The sequence below is a fragment of the Condylostylus longicornis genome, unplaced genomic scaffold (assembly GCF_029603195.1).
Source record: "Condylostylus longicornis isolate FDR11 unplaced genomic scaffold, ASM2960319v2 ptg000122l, whole genome shotgun sequence".
In the NCBI taxonomy this organism is placed as follows: Eukaryota; Metazoa; Arthropoda; class Insecta; order Diptera; family Dolichopodidae; genus Condylostylus; species Condylostylus longicornis.
In genome coordinates this window covers 788,330-809,374 of record NW_026578090.1, presented here as the reverse complement: position 1 = coordinate 809,374, position 21,045 = coordinate 788,330, and the positions used below count along the sequence as shown (strand labels likewise).

The window sequence follows — 21,045 nt, the reverse complement described above, 5'->3', positions numbered from 1 at the left end:
TATAAGTGTATGTGTTTTATGCAAGAAATACAAGAAAATTTGATAAGTTTAGATTGTTTTTAACCTAGGACATTATTTGCAATAATAACAATGCATATAATAAAGAATATTATTAGAAAAAAAAAAAAATTAAAAATAAAAACTGTTATACAGTTAGAAGGGCTACTCATAAATTACGTTCAGAATGAAATGTGAAAGTTGTATTTTATACAAATTACTTTGTATTAGTACAATTATCCATAATTTGGATCGTATCATACATAAAGTATGAAAAAGATTGTTAGACAATAATACTGTTTTACTTAATGAGCAATCATTTGATATTAAAAATTTAAATCCAATAAATTAAATGAACATTTAATTTCAACAATATGTATGACAAGCATGTATGATAGGCATGTATGATAAGCATGTATGATAAGCATGTATGACAAACATGTATGATATGAAAAATTTTATTTTTATGTACAATATAAAATGAGTTATTTATTTAATTTTACAAAAAATTTGCATATACTTGTTTCATATTATAAACTCTGACTTTTATAGAATGAACCAATAAAAATTTATTTCAATTGTGGGTTTGATAAACAAATTCTGGCATTAATATTTCTAGGATACTAGTGAAACCGTGATTTTGAACCCCCTTATCTCGGGTCAACTCCTTTATAAATCTCATTAAAATTGTGAAGGAAACACACAATAATTATTCTTCCAGAATATATTGCTTTCAGATTTGATTAAAATTAAAAAATTTTATTTATGAATTTAAGAAATTTAGGAAATTATGTATCAATGAGTATATTGAATAATATTTGAAAATTTCACCTGTTTATATGGCTATTATGTATGATAACTAAAATGAATATTACTTTAAATAATATGTATGATTAAATTGTATGATAGAAATTGTATGATGCGATTATTTGTATGCGATAGATTAATTTATGTAAAACAACTTTTATAATTATTTTAAATCTAAAATAATATATTTTAAACTGAAGGAATTAAATAGTAAGCAATTCAATGAAGAAAATTTGAATTTTTAATATAATAAAATCGTATAATAGGTTCGAACATTTTGAAATTTATGTTCGATTCTTATATAAGAACACTTTAATATTATTCATACGTCTTCTTGAAAATATTCTATTTGTATGAATAAAAATATTTTGTGGCTTAAATTATTTAATTAAATTTTATTTGAAAAATTCACCTTTTCAGTTTGATTATAATTTTGTATGACAAGCATGTATGATTTTAATAAACATATTATATATCTAACGCTCTGTATATATTATATACAACAATAATAAGTTGTATGTGTGTATATTGTAAAAGATAAAATGCATTTTTATCTTAAATTATTTTCCTCTTAAGGTCAGTCAGTATAGAAATTGATTTTCTGTTTTCTATATTTTTAAATTATTTCTTATTTTTTCTTAAGAAAAAAAAAAAATATTTTTTTTTTTTTTGTTATTATGTTTTATTTGTTTTGCTCATATGCTATAGAATGACAATGAGAAGTGAGATGAAAATATTGTGGAAAAGGGAAAAGGATGAGAAAGAAACAAATCAAGAAATAAGGAAAATTTTAAGGATAATATAGAGAAATGGAATAACAATAGAAATATTAGATATGAAAGGATAAAGGTTTTGCATTTTTGTTGTTGTTGTTGTTCTTGTGGTTGCTGTTCCTTAAGCTTCTAATGGTTTTGTTTTTTTTTTCTTAATTTTTTTCGAAGTTGGTTTTTTCTATTTTTTTTTTTGTGTGTGTTTTTAAGTTTCATACATGAAATTGGTAAAGAGTTTTTTCGATATATGTAGATAAAAATTAAAGAATTTTCAAGATTTGTTTTACATTTGTGTGTATGTGCATATAAATAACGGTATTTTTCTTATAATATTTAAGAATTTCATCAGTTTTATACTCTTAAAAAGTTTTCTAGTTTTTCTATACAATTTTTTATGAATTTTAAATTTAAAATAAATGTGCATGATTGTATGTGTTTCTTATATATTATATTTATACATATAAGAAGGACTATAAGGATATTATTTTATTTAATTGAAAAGATTGACATTTTTATATGTTTTGACAGTTTTTAAGAAAGGAAAAGAAAAAAAAAATTAAAAATGAAATGCAAGAAAATTTCATATACGAAATTTTCTTTATTTTGTTTTTTTTTTTTTACTATTTTTAAGTTTTAAGTCAAGAATTAAAGGCGTCTATGTGACGGGAATTTTAAACTAGAACAAAAAAAAAATAAATTTATTTGTTGAATTCATTTTGTTTGATTTTGTTTTTTAATAACTTAAAAATTATGAAATTTTTTAAATGGTCCTTTCCTACTCTTTCTTTTTTTGTTGGCATTAAGTTCGTGTTTTAGTCCATATTTTGTACATGGTAATCAGAATTCTATATGGTTTGGGTTTGAAATACAAGGAACCTTAATAAATTCTAATTGAAATTCTGTAAAAATACAAAATAGTTTGGAGCAATAAATGTCAATGGAAGCAATATTGGAGGTATTAATTTGGTAGTAGATTAATTTCAATGACAAATGCAATATTGAGGAAAATATTTGGGAAATAAGGAAAAATATGAAAGGATTTAAGGATTTTAAGATACATATGAGAAATTTAATTTTTAAAAATTTTATTTGAATAATTTTAAATTTCACACTACTGAATCAATAACATTACTGAATTATTAATACGACATGTAATTATTTTAATTAGTAGATATTGTGCCTATTACACTAGTATTATTAACTCAATGGAAATTTCTTCATACAACTGCAGAACAGATGGATGTCGTATTATAGTGTAATAGGCAGAATACCTAAAAATTAAAATAACTACACGTTATATTAGTAATTCAGTAATTGTATTAGTGTAATAGGTACATAACCTTTTAATGTGTTCTTGTGTCTGCCTATTTCAAATAGAAAATTGCATATTACATCACATGTAAACAATACTTGGTAATTATGTTGATTAGAGTATAAAACAATGTAAAGAACAATTTGTCGGTAATTTCTTCATTCCTCTTGTAGCTCAGTTGGTAAAGCGTTCGCCTAGAAAGCGGTAGGTCACTGGTTCGAGGAGAAAATTTTTTAGTTTTTCTGACTTTTTACTCGTACCTTTAATTACGCCATCCATCTATTTTGCAGTTGTAATATTTTCTCTAAATTTCATTGAGTTAGTATTTTAAAATTTCACGTTTGATTTGTAAATTTCCGTTCCAAAACGGGATATTTGTCAGGGCTAGCCGTCATTGCAGAAAATTATAGAGAAAATAAATTCTCTATTTCATTACCAAGTTAATGAGAAAAAAATTAATTTAAATAATATGAAAATAATTCAGATTGCATTCGTTTGTCCTCAGGTTACGACTTTGCGTCGTAGTAATGCGACAAATTGAAAATCACCAAAAATTATTAGAGAAAAATTTAGATAGAAGATTAAATATTCTTCAAAAAAAAAAATATTTTTTTTTAAATTTCCAATTTATAATGAAATGTCAAGTTAATCAACTTGAAATGTCAAGCAAATAAGTTCTTTCATCTTGACATTTGATTGTCAATAAAGAAAAATTTTAAAAATTCATTTGAGTTTTTTTTTTTTCTTTGGCAACATGGAAAAATGATGGACAGGCTCAAAGAGACGCTTAAATTTTTCATTTTTTTTTATTTTATTTTAAGAATCTTAGTGTTAAATAAACTTTTATTCAGATCTTTCAAAATGGACAAAAGGATAATAAATGACAAGGATAAAAATGGACAGGTTATTTCAAAAGTCAAGAAATTTTTTTTTTTACTTTCTTAAATTTTATTTTATTTTTTTTATTATTTTTGATTGACAAATAATTTAAAATTTCATTAAATTAAATGTCAATCAAATTATTTTTTATAAAAACACATAGTAAAATAAAAAATTATAGAAGAAGAAGAGGAAGTGCGAGAAAGGGAAGAGTAGAATGCAAAAAAAAAACAGAAAAAATAATTGCACATAAAAAAGAAAGAGAAAAAGGGATAAAAAAATGTTTTTAATATACTCTTTTTTTTTTCTATATCTGTCTCTTTCTTAAATACATGATGTAATTGACAGTGACAGTTTTTATGTCAAAAAACAAGGATTTTGTATTTTCCTTTATTCTTAGAAATTCTAGAGTTAAAAAATAAGAAATATAATTTAGGTTTTGTCATAAAATAATTAAGATTAAGATAGTCAGAGAAATGTTGAAGATTTCAGCTGTATTAGGACAACATAATATTAATAATTTTTGAAATTTTCATTAACATTGTTGAATTATTTGACATTATTGTTAAAATTTGGATTAAAACGTGTGACAAAGCTAGGATTATTCAAAATCAAAGCCCGAGTTCGAGTAAAATGAATGTAAAATCACTGTAAAATTTTTATTTTGCCATGAATTCTATTTAATGAGGGTTGCCATTAGACCATATCGGGTTAAAATCATTTCAAATTTCCCGTTTTGAAAAATGTAAAAATTAAGAAAAAAATTTTGATTTAGAGTTTCTTTTATCAAATCAACTAACAATTAGGGATCACTTGAAATGAGAAAAAGAAAATTTAAATTAAATAACAGCGATGAATAAATTTAGCATACCGTTAGGCATTTTTCATAAATACTATGAATTAATTTCATTTTCTAAAATAATCTTGTAGCTAGCTACCTATTTAAAATTAAATAATATAATGGTAATCTTAAACAATCTGAAAATCTGATTATAATTTTCCATTTCCCATTTTCTTATATAATATTCCTCTATTTTTCTCCATCTACTCTGTAATAATAATGGTAAATTTCTTTTAATATTTTCTTAGAACTTACAATTTTTTATTTTCATTTTTAGTTTCTTTTCTACATTATTATTTTTTTTATATAAACAAGCTCTACACAAAAATTGGTAATTCAACCCTTGGGATCCATTCCCATGTACAAAAAAAGAAAAGTAACAGAAAATACAAATATAACAAGAATAAACCATTCATTCATTCTCAAACTCCAAAATGCTTTTTATGGAGACATTAAATTAAGAAAGGATACGTAAAAACTAAAAATCTTTTAAAAGAAAATATGAATGAAAAATATTGTTGGAGGATAAAAACAAAAAAAAAAACAAGACTAAGAATAATTTCAACCTTAACCATCTATCCATCAGTAGTCCTTCAACCTTATGTCCATCAAAAGCTTCAAGTTACGGTCGATTCAATCTATCCTTTTCTTTTTTTTTGCCTCTCTTATATTTCCATCATTATTCAGTGTGTGATGATTGACTACAAACCATTTAAAAAATAACACAAAACATTTATAATAAAAGAAAAGAGAAGAATAACAAAGTTTATAAATGAATAAAATATAAAACGAAAAACGTGTTATAATGAACATACACACAAATACCTGAATAAATTCCATATTTTCGCTAATAAATAATATACAAGAGGTCTAAAATTTTTTTTTTGAAAATTTAATAAATGATTCTAGAACTTAGTTGATATTTTATTTTATTTAATTTAAGAGATGAATTAAAAATATATTTGCAAAATGATGAAATCAAGAATTGTTCGAGTTATGGAATGTAGCTTAAATTCAAAATTAGGAAAGGAAGTGTAAGAGGGCATTAGATTTTCAAAAAATTTTTGGTTTTTGGTAGTGTGAAAAAATAAATATTGAAGCTCCGATGACTCCAGTTTTATAAGATGAATTATTTTATTTGGGCTGGTGAACTTGAGAGTCATGTTAAGCCTTTCAAAATGGAAAATAATTTTGCTGCCTATTGATTCACACACTCATTTATTTGAAATTAAGGTATAAAATGGATTAAAACCTCTGTGTATATAGTATGTGTATATATGTATGTATGCAAAAAAATTAATAGAAAATTCGGAAATCAAAATAATCCAAAAGAACTGATATCATTTTCTTTCCTTTAAATTCCTTTTGTAATTTTTATATAAATTTTTATTTTTACCTTTTAGCGATATTTTGATAGGGTTGTTCTTTAATAAACTTTTATTAAATAATGCTTAGGTTTCATGCGTTGTTTTCATGGCAAACTAAAATTATTTTAAGTGTACATAAAAAAGAAACAGAGTCAAAATCAGAGTTACGTAATAAAAGTAAGATTCACAGTCAGAATCACAGCACAGTCAGAGTCAGAGTCAGAGTCACAGCCAGATTCAGAGTCAGAGTTAGAGTCAGAGTCAGAGTCAGAGTCAGAGTCAGAGTCAGAGTCACAATCAGATTCAGAGTCAGAGTTAGAGTCAGAACAAGAGTCAGAGTCAAAGTTAGATTCAGAGTCAGAATCAGAGTCAAAGTCATAGTCAAATTCAGAGTCATAATAAGAGTCGGATTAAGATTCAGATTCGGAGTTGGAGTCTGATTCGGAGTCGGAGATGTATTCGGATTCGGAATTGGAGTCGGGTTCGGAATCCGAATTGAATTCGGAATCGCAGAGCCCATGTCGCATTTATAGTCGGATTTGTAAAGATGATTAAAGTGAAATTTTGAATTCAGAACAAACAGTTGAAAGAACTACAGTTGGAGCTGGATTCTGAACTTCTATATTTTAGGCCTTCACTTCAAATATATTTCAATTTCTGTACTTGTTTATATGGGTTATTCTTTGCAATAAAAGAAACATACTAAAGAAATTATAAATAAAAAAAATGGAATTATTTATAAACCTTTTTAAAATATAAAATTTTATATTTTTGTAACACACACAAACACAAATGAAATTGTACAACATTATTTTTACTGTTATTCATTTTTATTATTGTTATAAATATTCTTTTTTTTCTTTTTTCTTTTCTTACTCTTTTTCCTTTTATTCATTTTCGTTAAGTTTTGTACTAAAAGTTATGGTCATTTCTATTCCTTTTCTTTTAGTGTGGTCTTGTGTGTGAATATTTAACTACAGTACAACTGATTGTATATGTACCTATACATACATATGTATGTAAGCTCGTATTATTGTATACACACATAAGTTATAAATACTTTCTTGTGTTGCTTTTTGCTTGATTAAAAGGGAACATTATTTTATTTTTTTTCTTTTATCATATTATTAAAGGGGTGAGTTAAAATTTATTGTTACGGCTAGCCATAGAAAATGTCAAGGTTTATACTTAAAAAAAAAATTATTTAATATATTATAATTTTTATATTTAATATTTTATTTATGTATTGATACAAAATAAATGTTTGAGTGCGTGTGTTCTCATGGATTGTAGTGTAGAATAAAAGTTTCTTTTTTTGTAACTCAAGTGACTGTTTAACCTGTTTTCAAGATCTAGAAAAATTTTTAGAACAACAAACTTAGAGTAGTATTAAAAGAGGCTTTGCCATTTGCGTATTTGTATGGCGAGCTTCAATCAAAATTACAAACTTTTTAAAGTAGAACTCTTTAGAAACTTAAAAAATTCTGTCGGAATTTATGTCCCGATATAGGCCGACAAATATAGCGGTGTCTTAAATCGACTGTGTCGTAATTTACTGACACTCGATATAGATAAATTACGACACAGTCAATTGAAAGTTGAAACTTAATTTCTTAATTTTTTAATTTCTTTTGTATATCTTTTTGTTTTAAGTGTATCACCAAATATTATAAAATTTTGGGTGAAATTTCAGCCAGTAACACAAGACAAAAAACCCTATTATATTCAAAATAAGAAAATAATATTTTCTGTTAAATATTGAATGACACCTATCAAATTCAAATATAGTAAATTATTTTCTTAATGAGAAATTATGGATTATATGAAGAGTGTAAAAATGAAACTTTTCAATGAAAAATATTTTAAAACCTTATAGTATACAGTTGAGTTGGTATTGAGTACAACATCGAGTTTAAATGATAGATTATTGATTGACTGACAGAACAATTTTTTACAATAGCTATATTTACTTTTCATTAATTTTTGTGGTAAAAGAAAGTTAAAAAAATAATTATACTGAGAAAATTTCACCCTAGAAGTATGCAATTTTTTATAAAGATTAATTCAATTAAAGATTTAGTTAATTTCTGTTTTTTAAGTACTAATTACTTAAATTACATTTTAAACATCAAAATGAAGAAAAATGTTGATGGATTTCACCTCTATATTCAAGGTACCACTGAGCATGTGCTTCTCATAAAATTCATTTCTCATTTAGAGTGCTTCTTATAAAAACTGGAAGATTTTGTTAGAAGGCTAAATTGTATTCACAATTTTTAAAATATGTGATACAAACTTGCTTTTCAGAGGAAATTGAGCAAAGGAATGTGTAGAACTAAAAGTGTGTTTGACCCATTCTTAATAACTAAAACAATTCACAACACTGTTTTCATTGTTGAAAATACTAAGAATTTCAAAGTAATTTAAAAGCAAACATTGAAAGAAGAAATTAAATTATATTTTTTCTCTTCATTACTTTCAATAATCTTCTATAATATATTAAAAATTATTCATTAAATTAAATTATAAGAACAAATTGAAAAAAAATAGAAGGACTTAAAGAGTAAAAATTATAAAAGTATATAGAGAAATTAAAAATTTTCTTATTTTATGAAAAAAAGGATACAGGACATTTAATTCGTAATTTAATTTTCAAATATAAATTTATAAATTTTTCAACTTTTTTTTTTGTTTTAGTACATAAGAATAATAAGAAATGAGAAAATTTAAACATTAACAATAATTTATTGAATATAGAGAGGCTATACATGTATTGCTTGCCACGTGTGTTTATTACATTCTTTTCAAACCTTCCTCGCCTCAATATTCAAGTAAAACAGTATTTAAATGATTTTCAACTCCTTATATTCATACACAAATCCCTACTACTATTATGGTATATACACAAATTTTTTGTATAATAGTGAAGGTATTTTAAAATGTCAAATATTTTAAAAGGAAAAGTTTAAAATAGAAATAAAAGGAAAATTCTTTTCTTCTTCTTCTTCATTACAATAACAATTGTAATAATATTTAAAATGTCCTTTTTGAAAAAAAGAATGCAATAATAAAGAATATAGAGCAATAAAATGAAGCAGGAAATAATATTTTTATTTTTCTTATTCTTTTATTTTGTTGAAGGATATTGTTATACATTTGTACGAAAAAGTTGAGCATATATTATTAGGTTGAGTACATGGGTCTACGTAATATACTAATATAATAAAATTGTTAAAATAATTTTAAAGGTATATAAGGCTCCTACTGACTTAAAATTTAATAATTTGAGTTCAAAATATTTGCAATAGTGAAAAATAGATTGCGTAAATTGAAACTAATACAATATTATTTGAGTAATTTTACTCAAGTTAATTTAATATTCATAGCACAATGTTTTAGAGCATAAAACAAGTCTAGTTTCCAGAAATTATCGACAAAATTGTAAATAAGAGTAACTGCGTTTACTTGTTAAGTAATAAGAGGCAATTTAGAAATAACTCGTTCTATAAAACACAAAATCCTGAAATTTATGAAACGAATTGTGCAATCATTGTTTATAATTATTTGAAAAGCAATGGAAAATTACATAACAACAAATTTATAAATACAAAAAAATTGCATACTTTTAGGTGCACATTTAAAACTAGTTTAATTGAAATCAAATTTAATTGAAAAGAAACACTGATATTATATATAAATGTAACATTAAGTATAAAGGTGGCCGAAAAAGCATTCAAATCAAATTACTATAACGACAGATGGACAATTACCGCCTTTCTCGCAGGACCATATGACACGCATAACTCTACTATAGTAAGTGCCAATTAATAATCAGCGACCGATCCATTGTGAGATATACTTATACCCATACCAGAATTCCTATACTTCCTTGCTTATAACTTATAAAATTTAATTTTCATTCAGTTAATCTGCAAAAGAATTAGTAATTTTTTCAAAATTTTGAGTGACTACCTTCAAATCTCAAAAATTATCAGCCGAATTCGGAATTCGCATGGCATTATTTTTATTATCCATTAATATTGTGTGTGACCTACATTAATAACAAAATAACACAAAAAAAAAAAATATTAAAAATTTTCTATTCAATATTCAAGTAACCTACAATTATTTTTGTATCACCCACTCGAACTATTCTACAATAAAAACTGAAATAGTAAAATTAAAAAAAAAAATTTGAAAAAAAAAATGAACAGAAATGAAATAAAATTGAACAAAACTGTTATTAAAATTACAAAAAAAAAATATTACATGTCAATTAAAAGTAGAAAGAAAGAAAGAAAAGCAATAGCAAAAAAAAAATAAAACATCATAACTGTCTATCAATGTGTCAAAATTTATGACATTATCATTTGGCCGGAATGACATTTTTTTCCAAACGGTAAAAATAATTCCGTTTTCTTTGATTTTATTGTTTCTTGTTTTGTTTCACGTTTTAATTTTGTTTTATTCGTTGTCCCTTTCTCATTGCCTTTTGGTTTTGTTGTTGCTCTTGTCCTTCACTAACGCTGTGATGGATTGTTCTTGTGTGTTTTTTTTTTTAATTTTTTCAATAAAAATACTTTTTTTTTGTTTTATTTTTTTTTTTTTATAATTTTTTCTATGTGACATTCATATGGCACTATTACTGTTTTCGTGTAACAACTAAGGGGTAAAAAAACAAAACACTGAAAAATTGCAGTTTTTCAATTTGTTTTGTTTGTAATTTCGGACAATATAGAGAAATTTATACAAAAGAAAACATAAAAAAAATTGCAGTGTTTTATTCATACTCTATACTCCTATATAAGTGCCTTATGTTATGCAATATTACTGTTGTGTATGTTACTATTAGTGTTGCATTGATTTTATTGCATATTTTTTAATTCTTGAATTTCATTTCTATTTTATTTTAATTTTTTCTATAATAATCGCAAAATCCCTTCATTTGATCTGCATAAATCGAACCTGTCAGTCATTTAATGTCATAGGTTTTACATTTATATGTGTGTATGTATGTTATATATATTATGCGGCAATGATAAATGATGTCAAATTTTATATATGAACGGAATTTTTATTTATGTATTTTTCATTGTGGTGCAATTTGTATAATAAAAAATTATTATAGAATTAAAATTTTTGTGAACGTTTGTTTAACAAAATGGTTAAAAGGTTTTTGTGTATAGTGCTTAGCATTTTATTTTAGTTTTTATATTATAAAGTAGAAGATGTTTTACAATTTTGATATTACGATGGCAGGAAAATTGTATAGAGCTACAATATGAAATATTATATGTATTATATAATGGTAAATTGGATAGAGGGAAGCAGGATAACAACAAATGTATGGTAAATATTTGTGTCATATTGAAAATTTTAAATATAAAGTATGTAAAATGCATATTTAATATTAGAAATTTTAGATTAAAGATCAATGGTTAGAATACATTTTTTTTTATTATAAAATATATAATTCTATATTTAATAAACTAAAACGTAAGTAAAATTTAATTTGCTCTGTTGTTCAATAAAATACAATATAAAATATAAACAAAATTTAAGCCGGGAATTGCACAGAATACTAGCGATAACATATAGTAGCATCTTATTGTAGAAAATGAAGCAATAAATCCCTGAGTGCGCATTTTAAGTGCTTGTCCATTGATAATTTGCGGATTGGAAAAAACCATTTAAAGATTAGAACGTTTCAGCTAATTTAGGAGGCAGGAAAAGGAAAGACCTTTTAGAAATTTTCTCTTTGACATTTCAACTTTGGCTGGAACTTAATAGGAGACATTAGAATTACTGTTACGTGTGGATTAAGAGCGGCTGCAATGAAATCAAAAATTTTATCTAAATATTATATCTATTGTGATGTTGATTTACAGTGAATAGTTTAGAAAATTCCTTATTCCATGACCACTGATTACGGTATAGCCTCGCCGGCTTAATTGATCTAAGTGCACTCTTCCTGAATTTTACCATAGTGCGTAGCCATAGAGAACTTTTAAGATACTGAAGTAGAATTCGCGCAAGGGTTTCGTACAGCCAGCAAAAAAGTTCATTCATGTATGTGTCCTAGTCAGATATTACCCTAGTAACAATAGGTTACCGTCTTATATGTTAGTGACATAATTTTTGCGAAGAACAACAGCTGTTATGGTTTATTGTAACCTCTTAATCAAATCCTATATTTCTGCTGTTCTGGATGAAGTTTTTTTCAAAATGACTTTCGGGAAATTTCTTATTCAAAATTAATATACGCTTATTATATAGGCATACAAATGTGAGGTATTCAATTTAACTACATATATTCAAATTACCTATATACACAAATTGTCACCAATCAATATAATGAAATTCAATATTATACAATTTAATCGTTTTATTAATACAATAAATAAATTAGAGTCCTTATTTTATACTAGCAAAAAAAAAAAATAAAAAATTTCATTCACTAAATTCAATATTTAAATTCCATTATACATTTATTTTATATATATAACAATATTTATATACAATAGTCCAATTACTCTTTAAAAAAAAAATCAGAAAAAATAATAATAATAATCTTTTCATATTAAATCACCCTATCAATATGCAACCTATAAATAAGGCTTTAAAAATTTTTTTTTTTTATCATATTATTCAATAACTGCATCAACAAATTGAAATAAAATCAGTACACTATGGCTGGCTATAAAGCAAGTAAAATGAGAAAGCAACAATAAATTTTATAAAAAATGCAGTGAAAAAATTACCGTTATAAACAACATTAAAAAATGGCGAAAAAATAACGTTATAATAACAAACATATAAGGCTACTTTTTTGTCATACATATTGATGAAGTTATTATGCATGCTATAAAACTATTATGAAAATGTTTTTATGATTACGACCTATTAAGCTCTCCCTGATAGTAATTGCTTAATTCATGAAGAATTATTTTTTTTCACAATTTTTTTTTGTCATGTTTTTGTTTATTATTTTAAAAAATTTTTTTTTTGGATGTTCTTGTGCTGGAAGGGCTATAGTACAAAAATGTAGAAAAGGAATGCTTTTCAAATTGAATTATGGATTATTTTCGGTTAAGCGGTTACTTATAATTGCAAGAGCTGAAGTTGACTGTCTTTTCTCACGTGAATAGATACTGTACCCGTCCAATTTTCTTGTGTTTTGCTTTGCCATATATTGAAGAAAGTTGGTCCTGCCAAATTCTTTTTGCCAATGATAACCCGCCTCTTTCACCATCGGAAATATCCAAACTGTTTATACTACGTCTATTTGCTATATTGACACATATTATCTGTTAAAAGGAAATTTGCTCTATTTGTATTGTATATTGTCCGTGAGCCAAGAATCCGGTCGTAAGAAAACTCTTGGGTTTTTGCTGAGAAAACTAGATTTTCCTTCTGTCTCAGAAGATATAGGCAAAATATCTTGCAAGAATTTGAATATCATGCGGTTATTTGAACATTTTTATCGCCGTCGTAAATCTTACGTGATTTTTAAAGGTACTTAACACTTTGAACTCTGAATTATACACTTATCAAAATAATTTGCAGTCAAAGGTCAATTGAGATTAGAAGGTCCCATACCGGTATTAAAAAACATAATTAAAGTAACTTAAAATAATGAACCTAAATTATGACATATAAGAAAGAAAGGGTTAAATTTTTCTTTCTTTCGATATTCTTTGCACAACATTTAAATTTAATAATTACATTTTTGTAGGATTGGACAGTTGAGTTTATTTTTGTTCATGTAGGAAAGGAATAGTCTACTACAAATTCATCTGCTGTTTTCTTGTAGCCAAGGGATATGCAGAGATTCGGCTGCATCGCAAGATTATCGTGATCCAGTTAAGGTGATCCAGTATCATTCAAATATTATCAGCTTGTATGCTACTCGTTAGCAACTACTACACTGGACACGGATCATCTCATAACATCACTGCGATACGCAGATTTCAGAATTCTATAAAGCCAAACAGAAATTTTTACACAAAAAAATCTTTTACACAAAAAAATCATTTCACAGCTCAACACTGATTTCATGCACTAGATTCACTTTTTCTATTTGATCTTTTAAATATTTTTTTTTTTTATTTTAATTAAGTCCTTGTATGACGACATTCATACAAACGCATTCATATTGTTAACAAGCTTTTAGGTTGTGCATAATTTCTTTTATGCCTTTTTTGTTTCTCACAAGAGAAAATCACAACCAAATAAAAACAAAGAAAATTACACAAAAATTAAAAAAAAAAAAACAGTATAAATAAATTTTTTACTAAAAATTATAAAATAAATCGTTATGTCAACTTGTCCACAACGGTTACCCTCACGCATTGCATATAATTGTATGTACGTTTTACAGTGCACTTAAATAGGTGTGTATGTGTACATATACGTGTATTTTCAACCAAATTCATAGAACATGCATTGTGTAGGTTTGTATGCACTATCAGTGCGTACATTATTCTTCAACCCCTTATTTTACTCTGTTTTTTTTTTGACGTTGTCACTTTTTATTATTATGATTTTTTTTATTTTTATTTTGCAGTTTAATAGAATATTTCCCAAGAATGATGTATGATATAAGTACGTACCTAGCTGAGAACGATATGAGAGAATAACAGAATGTAATAAATTTTATTGTAGTGAAATGCGAGAAGAGTGAAGAGAAGCAAGATGATGGAAATGAAGAAAGAGAGCGTTACAATAAGTTTTAAGTTACATTTTAGTGTAACGGTTAAAATAACGGTATCAGTCAAATGCATTTTTATTCAATCACACCGTTAATTCTTTTTTTTTTTGTTCTATGTATAGTATGGTACTTGCTCTTTTGTTTTTCTTACTCAGAAAATATTTTATTACCCTCGCACACTGCAAAAAATCCTGTCGAAAACGGGTGCGATAATTGAAGAATTGAAGAATATTTTAGCGTTAATTGAATTTGATTAAAAATCTACCGTAAAATATACCGTAAAATTGACATTGGCGTAATTATTGATAATTATTAATTTAAGTAAATTAACGGATGATAATATTCAGTACGTTAGAATGAACGCGCTCCTCTCTGAAGTGTAGTAAAAAAATTTCCTTTTTATTTTACATACCAACCCGAACAGTTAAAGCTTTACTGTCATCGAGCTATGTTTAAGGTACTTGGATACTTTCAATTATTCCAATTATTTTTTAGAGTGTACAATATTTAGGTAATTTGGGAAAATAATAATTATCGTCAGTTAAGAGAAGATTGTAACTGTACAAAATTGTGACACGGCAAGATCGAATGTTGTATTCGACAATGTTAAATTTTTGTGTGGAAAACCATTCAACATTAGACCTCGTGCACATAATGTTAAACTTATGCAGAGATTCATATGCATATTATATTATAACAGTTATGGTGTTTCTATGATTTCTTCAGTCATCTATTAAATTGGTATGTTAAAAATCATTCTATTCATTATATTTGAATCACTCACACCTCTCCAATATGGATGTGTAAGTGTACCGCGTGTACGTTAACATTATTCTAAATTGAAATGCTAAGGATTTTTTTTTTGTTTCACACTTTTGTATTGTTTTGCATGTTTTTATTAAAATTTTGGTTTGCAGCTATCTTGCTACTGCAATAGTACTATAAAATAAGTACATTTTTATTTTTATAACATTGTTCCATAGATGAAAGATAAATAAAATTGCATAAAATGGAAAAAATGAGAAAATCAGAAATGAAAACAGAAAAGAGTACAAGCTGTCAGTTAACATTTTAGCTTTTTTTTTCAACTATTTTCAATGGATGCTTTTGTTTTTTTTTTTTTTGGTTTCGATGATGTTCATATGGTATTTATCAGTGTAGTGGCCACAAGACTGACATCAATGTTTCAATTGTCATATACAAAATGCATTCATTATTACCACAGAATGGCCTTTTTGGGTGGGATGCTAAAAGTGAAATGGAATTTTTTTTCGAGCCTTTTTTTTTTTTGTAATACGAGGAATTTTAACATTTATTTTGTTATACAGGGTGTCCGGGACTCAATGGTATTCCCGAAGCAGGATGATAGAATACATGCAGACGAACAAAAAACACCTAGTGACATTTTCCTTTTTGGGCCCTTGTTCTCGAGTTATGGGGCCTCAAAGTTGGAACATCCAAAAACCGGCTTATTTTCACATTTTTATTTATAACTCGGGAAATGTGACAGGTAAATCCAATTTTGTACACTCGTTTTAAAGCTAATGAAATACTCATTCTAACGGTTTACCAGCGGTTGCAAATACTTTTTTAGTTTCAGAGATATTTAAGTGCAAAGTCAAAATTTGTTAAAAATTTTTTTTTTAAATTTTCGTTTAACCGTCATTTACTCATAATTCCTCGTTATCAACCTATCATTTTTTTTACAGGAAGACGAGCCCTATATTCTGACCTTCATTTTGATATGACATAATGTGGGAAAAATTTTAGAAATAACATGTCTATCAGGCGAAAACTGAGGCCAAAACCTTAGAAAATTAACTAAAACAACGTATTTTTCAAACAAAAACAAATTTTTTTAATCTTTATTGCGCAGTATATGCATTATTAACATGCACTTTTTTTTTTCAAAACGAAAGACATTTGCATTACCTTTTTTTCTCCACAAAATATTTCCAAAAGTTTCAGGAATATCGTGTCTACGGGGATCAAATTTATAAAAAAATTAGTTATAATCGATAAATTAGTTATAATCCAAGAAATATTCACCCTTTAACCTTCTTTGTGTTTTGTTATTATTCGAAAAATGTAATTAGTAATCTTCACCTGTAGGTAATATAGAAAATTTTAATTTTCATATTACTTACAAGAACGTTTTTTTGTAAGTAAACTTCCTTTTTTTATATCCATATATCCTTATAATAATACTTTTACTAATACTTTTAATTGGTACTTTTAATATTCTTATTCACATGAAAGTAGAGTTAGTAAGTATTTTAGTATTCTTAATCAGAAAAAAAAATTAAATACTTTTTATCATAACTACATTGGACCCTATTGCTCCAACCACTTTTCACTTTTATTTAAATCAACTTAAGTATCAAAAAAATTGCAAAATTTCTGTTGCATCAAGATTTAAAACACTAATGAACTTCACCTAAAAAAAAGTACTTTTAATTTTGATTCATATTATTTAAACTATTATTAAGGGTATGAAATAGAAAAATTTGTATAAATAGCATTTTAGTTAATTTTGATCACTTTAATTTGGCTTTCCTAATAAAAAACACTCTTGTAAATAATAAGAAAATTAAAATTTTCTATATTACCTACAGGTGAAGATTACTAATTACATTTTTCGAATAATAACAAAACACAAAGAAGGTTAAAGGGTGAATATTTCTTGGATTATAACTAATTTATCGATTATAACTAATTTTTTTATAAATTTGATCCCCGTAGACACGATATTCCTGAAACTTTTGGAAATATTTTGTGGAGAAAAAAAGGTAATGCAAATGTCTTTCGTTTTGAAAAAAAAAGTGCATGTTAATAATGCATATACTGCGCAATAAAGATTAAAAAAATTTGTTTTTGTTTGAAAAATACGTTGTTTTAGTTAATTTTCTAAGGTTTTGGCCTCAGTTTTCGCCTGATAGACATGTTATTTCTAAAATTTTTCCCACATTATGTCATATCAAAATGAAGGTCAGAATATAGGGCTCGTCTTCCTGTAAAAAAAATGATAGGTTGATAACGAGGAATTATGAGTAAATGACGGTTAAACGAAAATTTAAAAAAAAAATTTTTAACAAATTTTGACTTTGCACTTAAATATCTCTGAAACTAAAAAAGTATTTGCAACCGCTGGTAAACCGTTAGAATGAGTATTTCATTAGCTTTAAAACGAGTGTACAAGATTGGATTTACCTGTCACATTTCCCGAGTTATAAATAAAAATGTGAAAATAAGCCGGTTTTTGGATGTTCCAACTTTGAGGCCCCATAACTCGAGAACAAGGGCCCAAAAAGGAAAATGTCACTAGGTGTTTTTTGTTCGTCTACATGTATTCTATCACCCTGCTTCGGGAATACCATTGAGTCCCGGACACCCTGTATACCTAGGTCTTTGGTCTTCATTTATTTTTATTTTTCGTTCTATTTTTCGTCAATGCAAATTTTATGAAAATTTCGAAATCGAAGTCAATCAAATTGAATGCAATTTTTGCATTATTGTTGTGGAAAAAATGATGATTAGAAAATTAAGGATTTTTATACTTAAGGGATTGAAAATGATAGATTCATTTTTTGTTTTGTGTATATAACTATAGTCAAGGGAGGATATTGAATGATGAAGGATAATAATGAGAAAATATTATAGAAAAGTGTAATAATGACATTTTAAATTTGATGCAATCATAAAATTTATGAAAAATGAATGAAAAATATGAAATGGAATTTTGGTTTTGTCATTAAAAATTATAGTACGGTATATGTTACGGTATTTTGTGATGTATTACGGCGTTTGTAAGCATATTAGGAAGTATTTAAATATAGTTTGCTCTCATATAGTGTTCGCCTTATATTTTGTCAATATTTGTCTCTCTGTTTGAAGCAATCATATTAGTTCGTGTGTATATCATACTTGTACACAAAATTGATAACATTTTGAACGTTCTACATTTGATTTTTTAAAAATTTTACAAACTGTTTAAAATGTGACCTCCAATTCCGAAACTATCATACACATTTCGTTTTTATCACACTGCAAATTATTTATTGAGAGCCAAGAGTTCGATAAATTTCTAGAAATATAATAAAGAGCATTATACAATACGGAATAGTTTGTAATAAATTGGGGTTACTTGGCAAAATTGTCGACAGTTCTAGCAATTCTACCTGAAACTCTAAATTATTGTAGTAATAAATTTAATTTTTGTTTAGACGCAAATTGTAATCACCATAAATTTATAATTCCACCGTTAAAAAATTTAATTTATTCAAAAGAAAAAAAGAAAACTTTAAATTTTCACTTACCTTTCATTCATTAATTTTTTTAAATCTCGTTCAAGTCTTCGATTATTTCCGGTGAGACGATTTGTTGATTCAAATTGTTTTAATTTTGTACTCATTAAATTTTTTTCATTTAAAGTATTTGACATCTTAAAATCATTAATATTAGATGAAGTTGTAGTTGAAGTACCTGATGTAGCAGCAGCTGCAGCAGCAGCAGCAGCTAAACGACTACTACTTCTTGTAATTCTTGTAGGCATTTGATTTATATTAGATGTGGTAGCAGTAGATGATATTGGTGTCGTTGATGATGACGAATGTGGTGATAATGATGTTGTTGATTGTGATTGAAATAAATTTGTAGTTGATGGTAATAGAATACTATCAGAATTATTTGATAATCTATTTCGATTAAATGATTCATATGCTGTTCTTTTCGTTCTACTTAATGATTCAGTTTTTAATTGTTTAACACATGCTTCTAAACCGGAAATTATTGATTTCTGTGGTGGTTGGCTTATATTATAATCTTCATGATCATATGTTAATATTATATCTTCTTCATTCTTTATATTATTTTTATTATTATCACTTTTATTATTACGTTGTTTTAATGAATTCTTACTGTTACTGCTACTACTATTTGTTTTATTGTTGTTTGTATTACCACTTTCAATATTTTTTATACATTCATTCATACCACTTATATTATAATTATTTGATAAGGTAATAATACTTCTAGGTGGTAATGGAGGTGATGCTGATGATTCTCTTTTAAAATTTGATGATGATTTCAATTTTGTTATTGATGTTCCGGTTGTTCCTAATGTTCCTGTTCCAGTTGTTGTTGTTGATGGTATTGTTGATTTATTTAATGTTGACAATGATATTGATGGTAATAAATTATCACAATTTTCTTGTTCTCTTGATATTTCATGTTTAATCGGATTTGAGAATAGTATCGGTGATTTATCAATTCGAGAATATTCATCTTTTATTGTTGTTGATGCACATATTGCTGTAGTTGTTGTTGGTGTTATTATCGATGATGATGTTAATGATGATGTTTCTGTTGTTGATATTAATTTTTCAATATTTTTTTTTAAATTTTCTCTTGATGAATGATTAGATGTTTGTAAAGATGAAGTTAATTGATGCAATGACTTTAAATCTTTATTTATAATTTTATTTTTTTTCAATGATATTGAATATTTTATATCACAGTCATCATCGATGATAACATTATGGTCATTAATATTATTATCATCATTATTATTGTTATTATTATTATTTCTACTACTACTACTGCTACTATAATTTCCAATATTAATTGTTGGATTGATGACATCACAACCAATAATATTATCATTGTTTACATTGTTGTTGCCGTAATCATCATCAATAATATTATTGTCATTATCAATTGTATTTGTTTTTAATTTAGAAATTGGAAATTGTTGTAAAAATTTTACCGAATTTTGTAAATTTGATAGATCTGTTATTGTTGGTTTTATTGATTCTAGTGATTCTGTATAATTAGGAATATATAAAGGTGTTGATGATGATGATGATGCTGGTGAATTTTTAATATCATTTGGTATATTTGTTGAACTAGATTTTGTATCTAAATTTTCTGTGCTAGATCGTCTTTCATCTTGGTGGTCTGATGTTTCATCACATTCTAGAAAATATTAAAAGGGAAAGTTTTATTATTACGACTATTGAAGTACTTAAATTATATTCTAAATCTAATGCTGAACCTTAACTATAATTAAATTTTATGGCCAACAATGTTACAATATTTAAATTTTTTTTAGTTTATTATCAAACAAAAAATATCCTTTAAAGGAAATGATCGTTTTTCATGCGTTTATTAAAAATTTTTTATTTTTCTTTTAAAAAAATTCCTTTGCTTAGAATTGATTTTTTTGAAAAAGGCACTTCCATGTCATATACCTTAAAAAAACGCATTAGAAAGGAACGTGATCACGGCTGTTTTCTCCTTTATTTTTTATTTTGAAAACAAATTCCAAAGAAATCATTGGTTGAGCCCTTTAAGAAAATTTTAAC

General features: G+C 25.8%; 1 protein-coding gene across 1 annotated transcript in view; it reads right to left on the bottom strand.

The window, feature by feature from the left end:
- The window catches only part of LOC129614831 (protein tiptop), a 65,557-nt gene extending 44,923 nt beyond the window's left edge, over positions 1-20,634 (bottom strand). Inside the window, exon 1 of the mRNA XM_055529732.1 lies at positions 19,000-20,634. Within this exon, the coding sequence (XP_055385707.1) occupies positions 19,000-19,673 (674 nt within the window). The 5' untranslated portion in view covers positions 19,674-20,634. The remainder of the gene's footprint in view (positions 1-18,999) is intronic.
- Between the last annotated feature and the right edge of the window lie 411 nt (positions 20,635-21,045).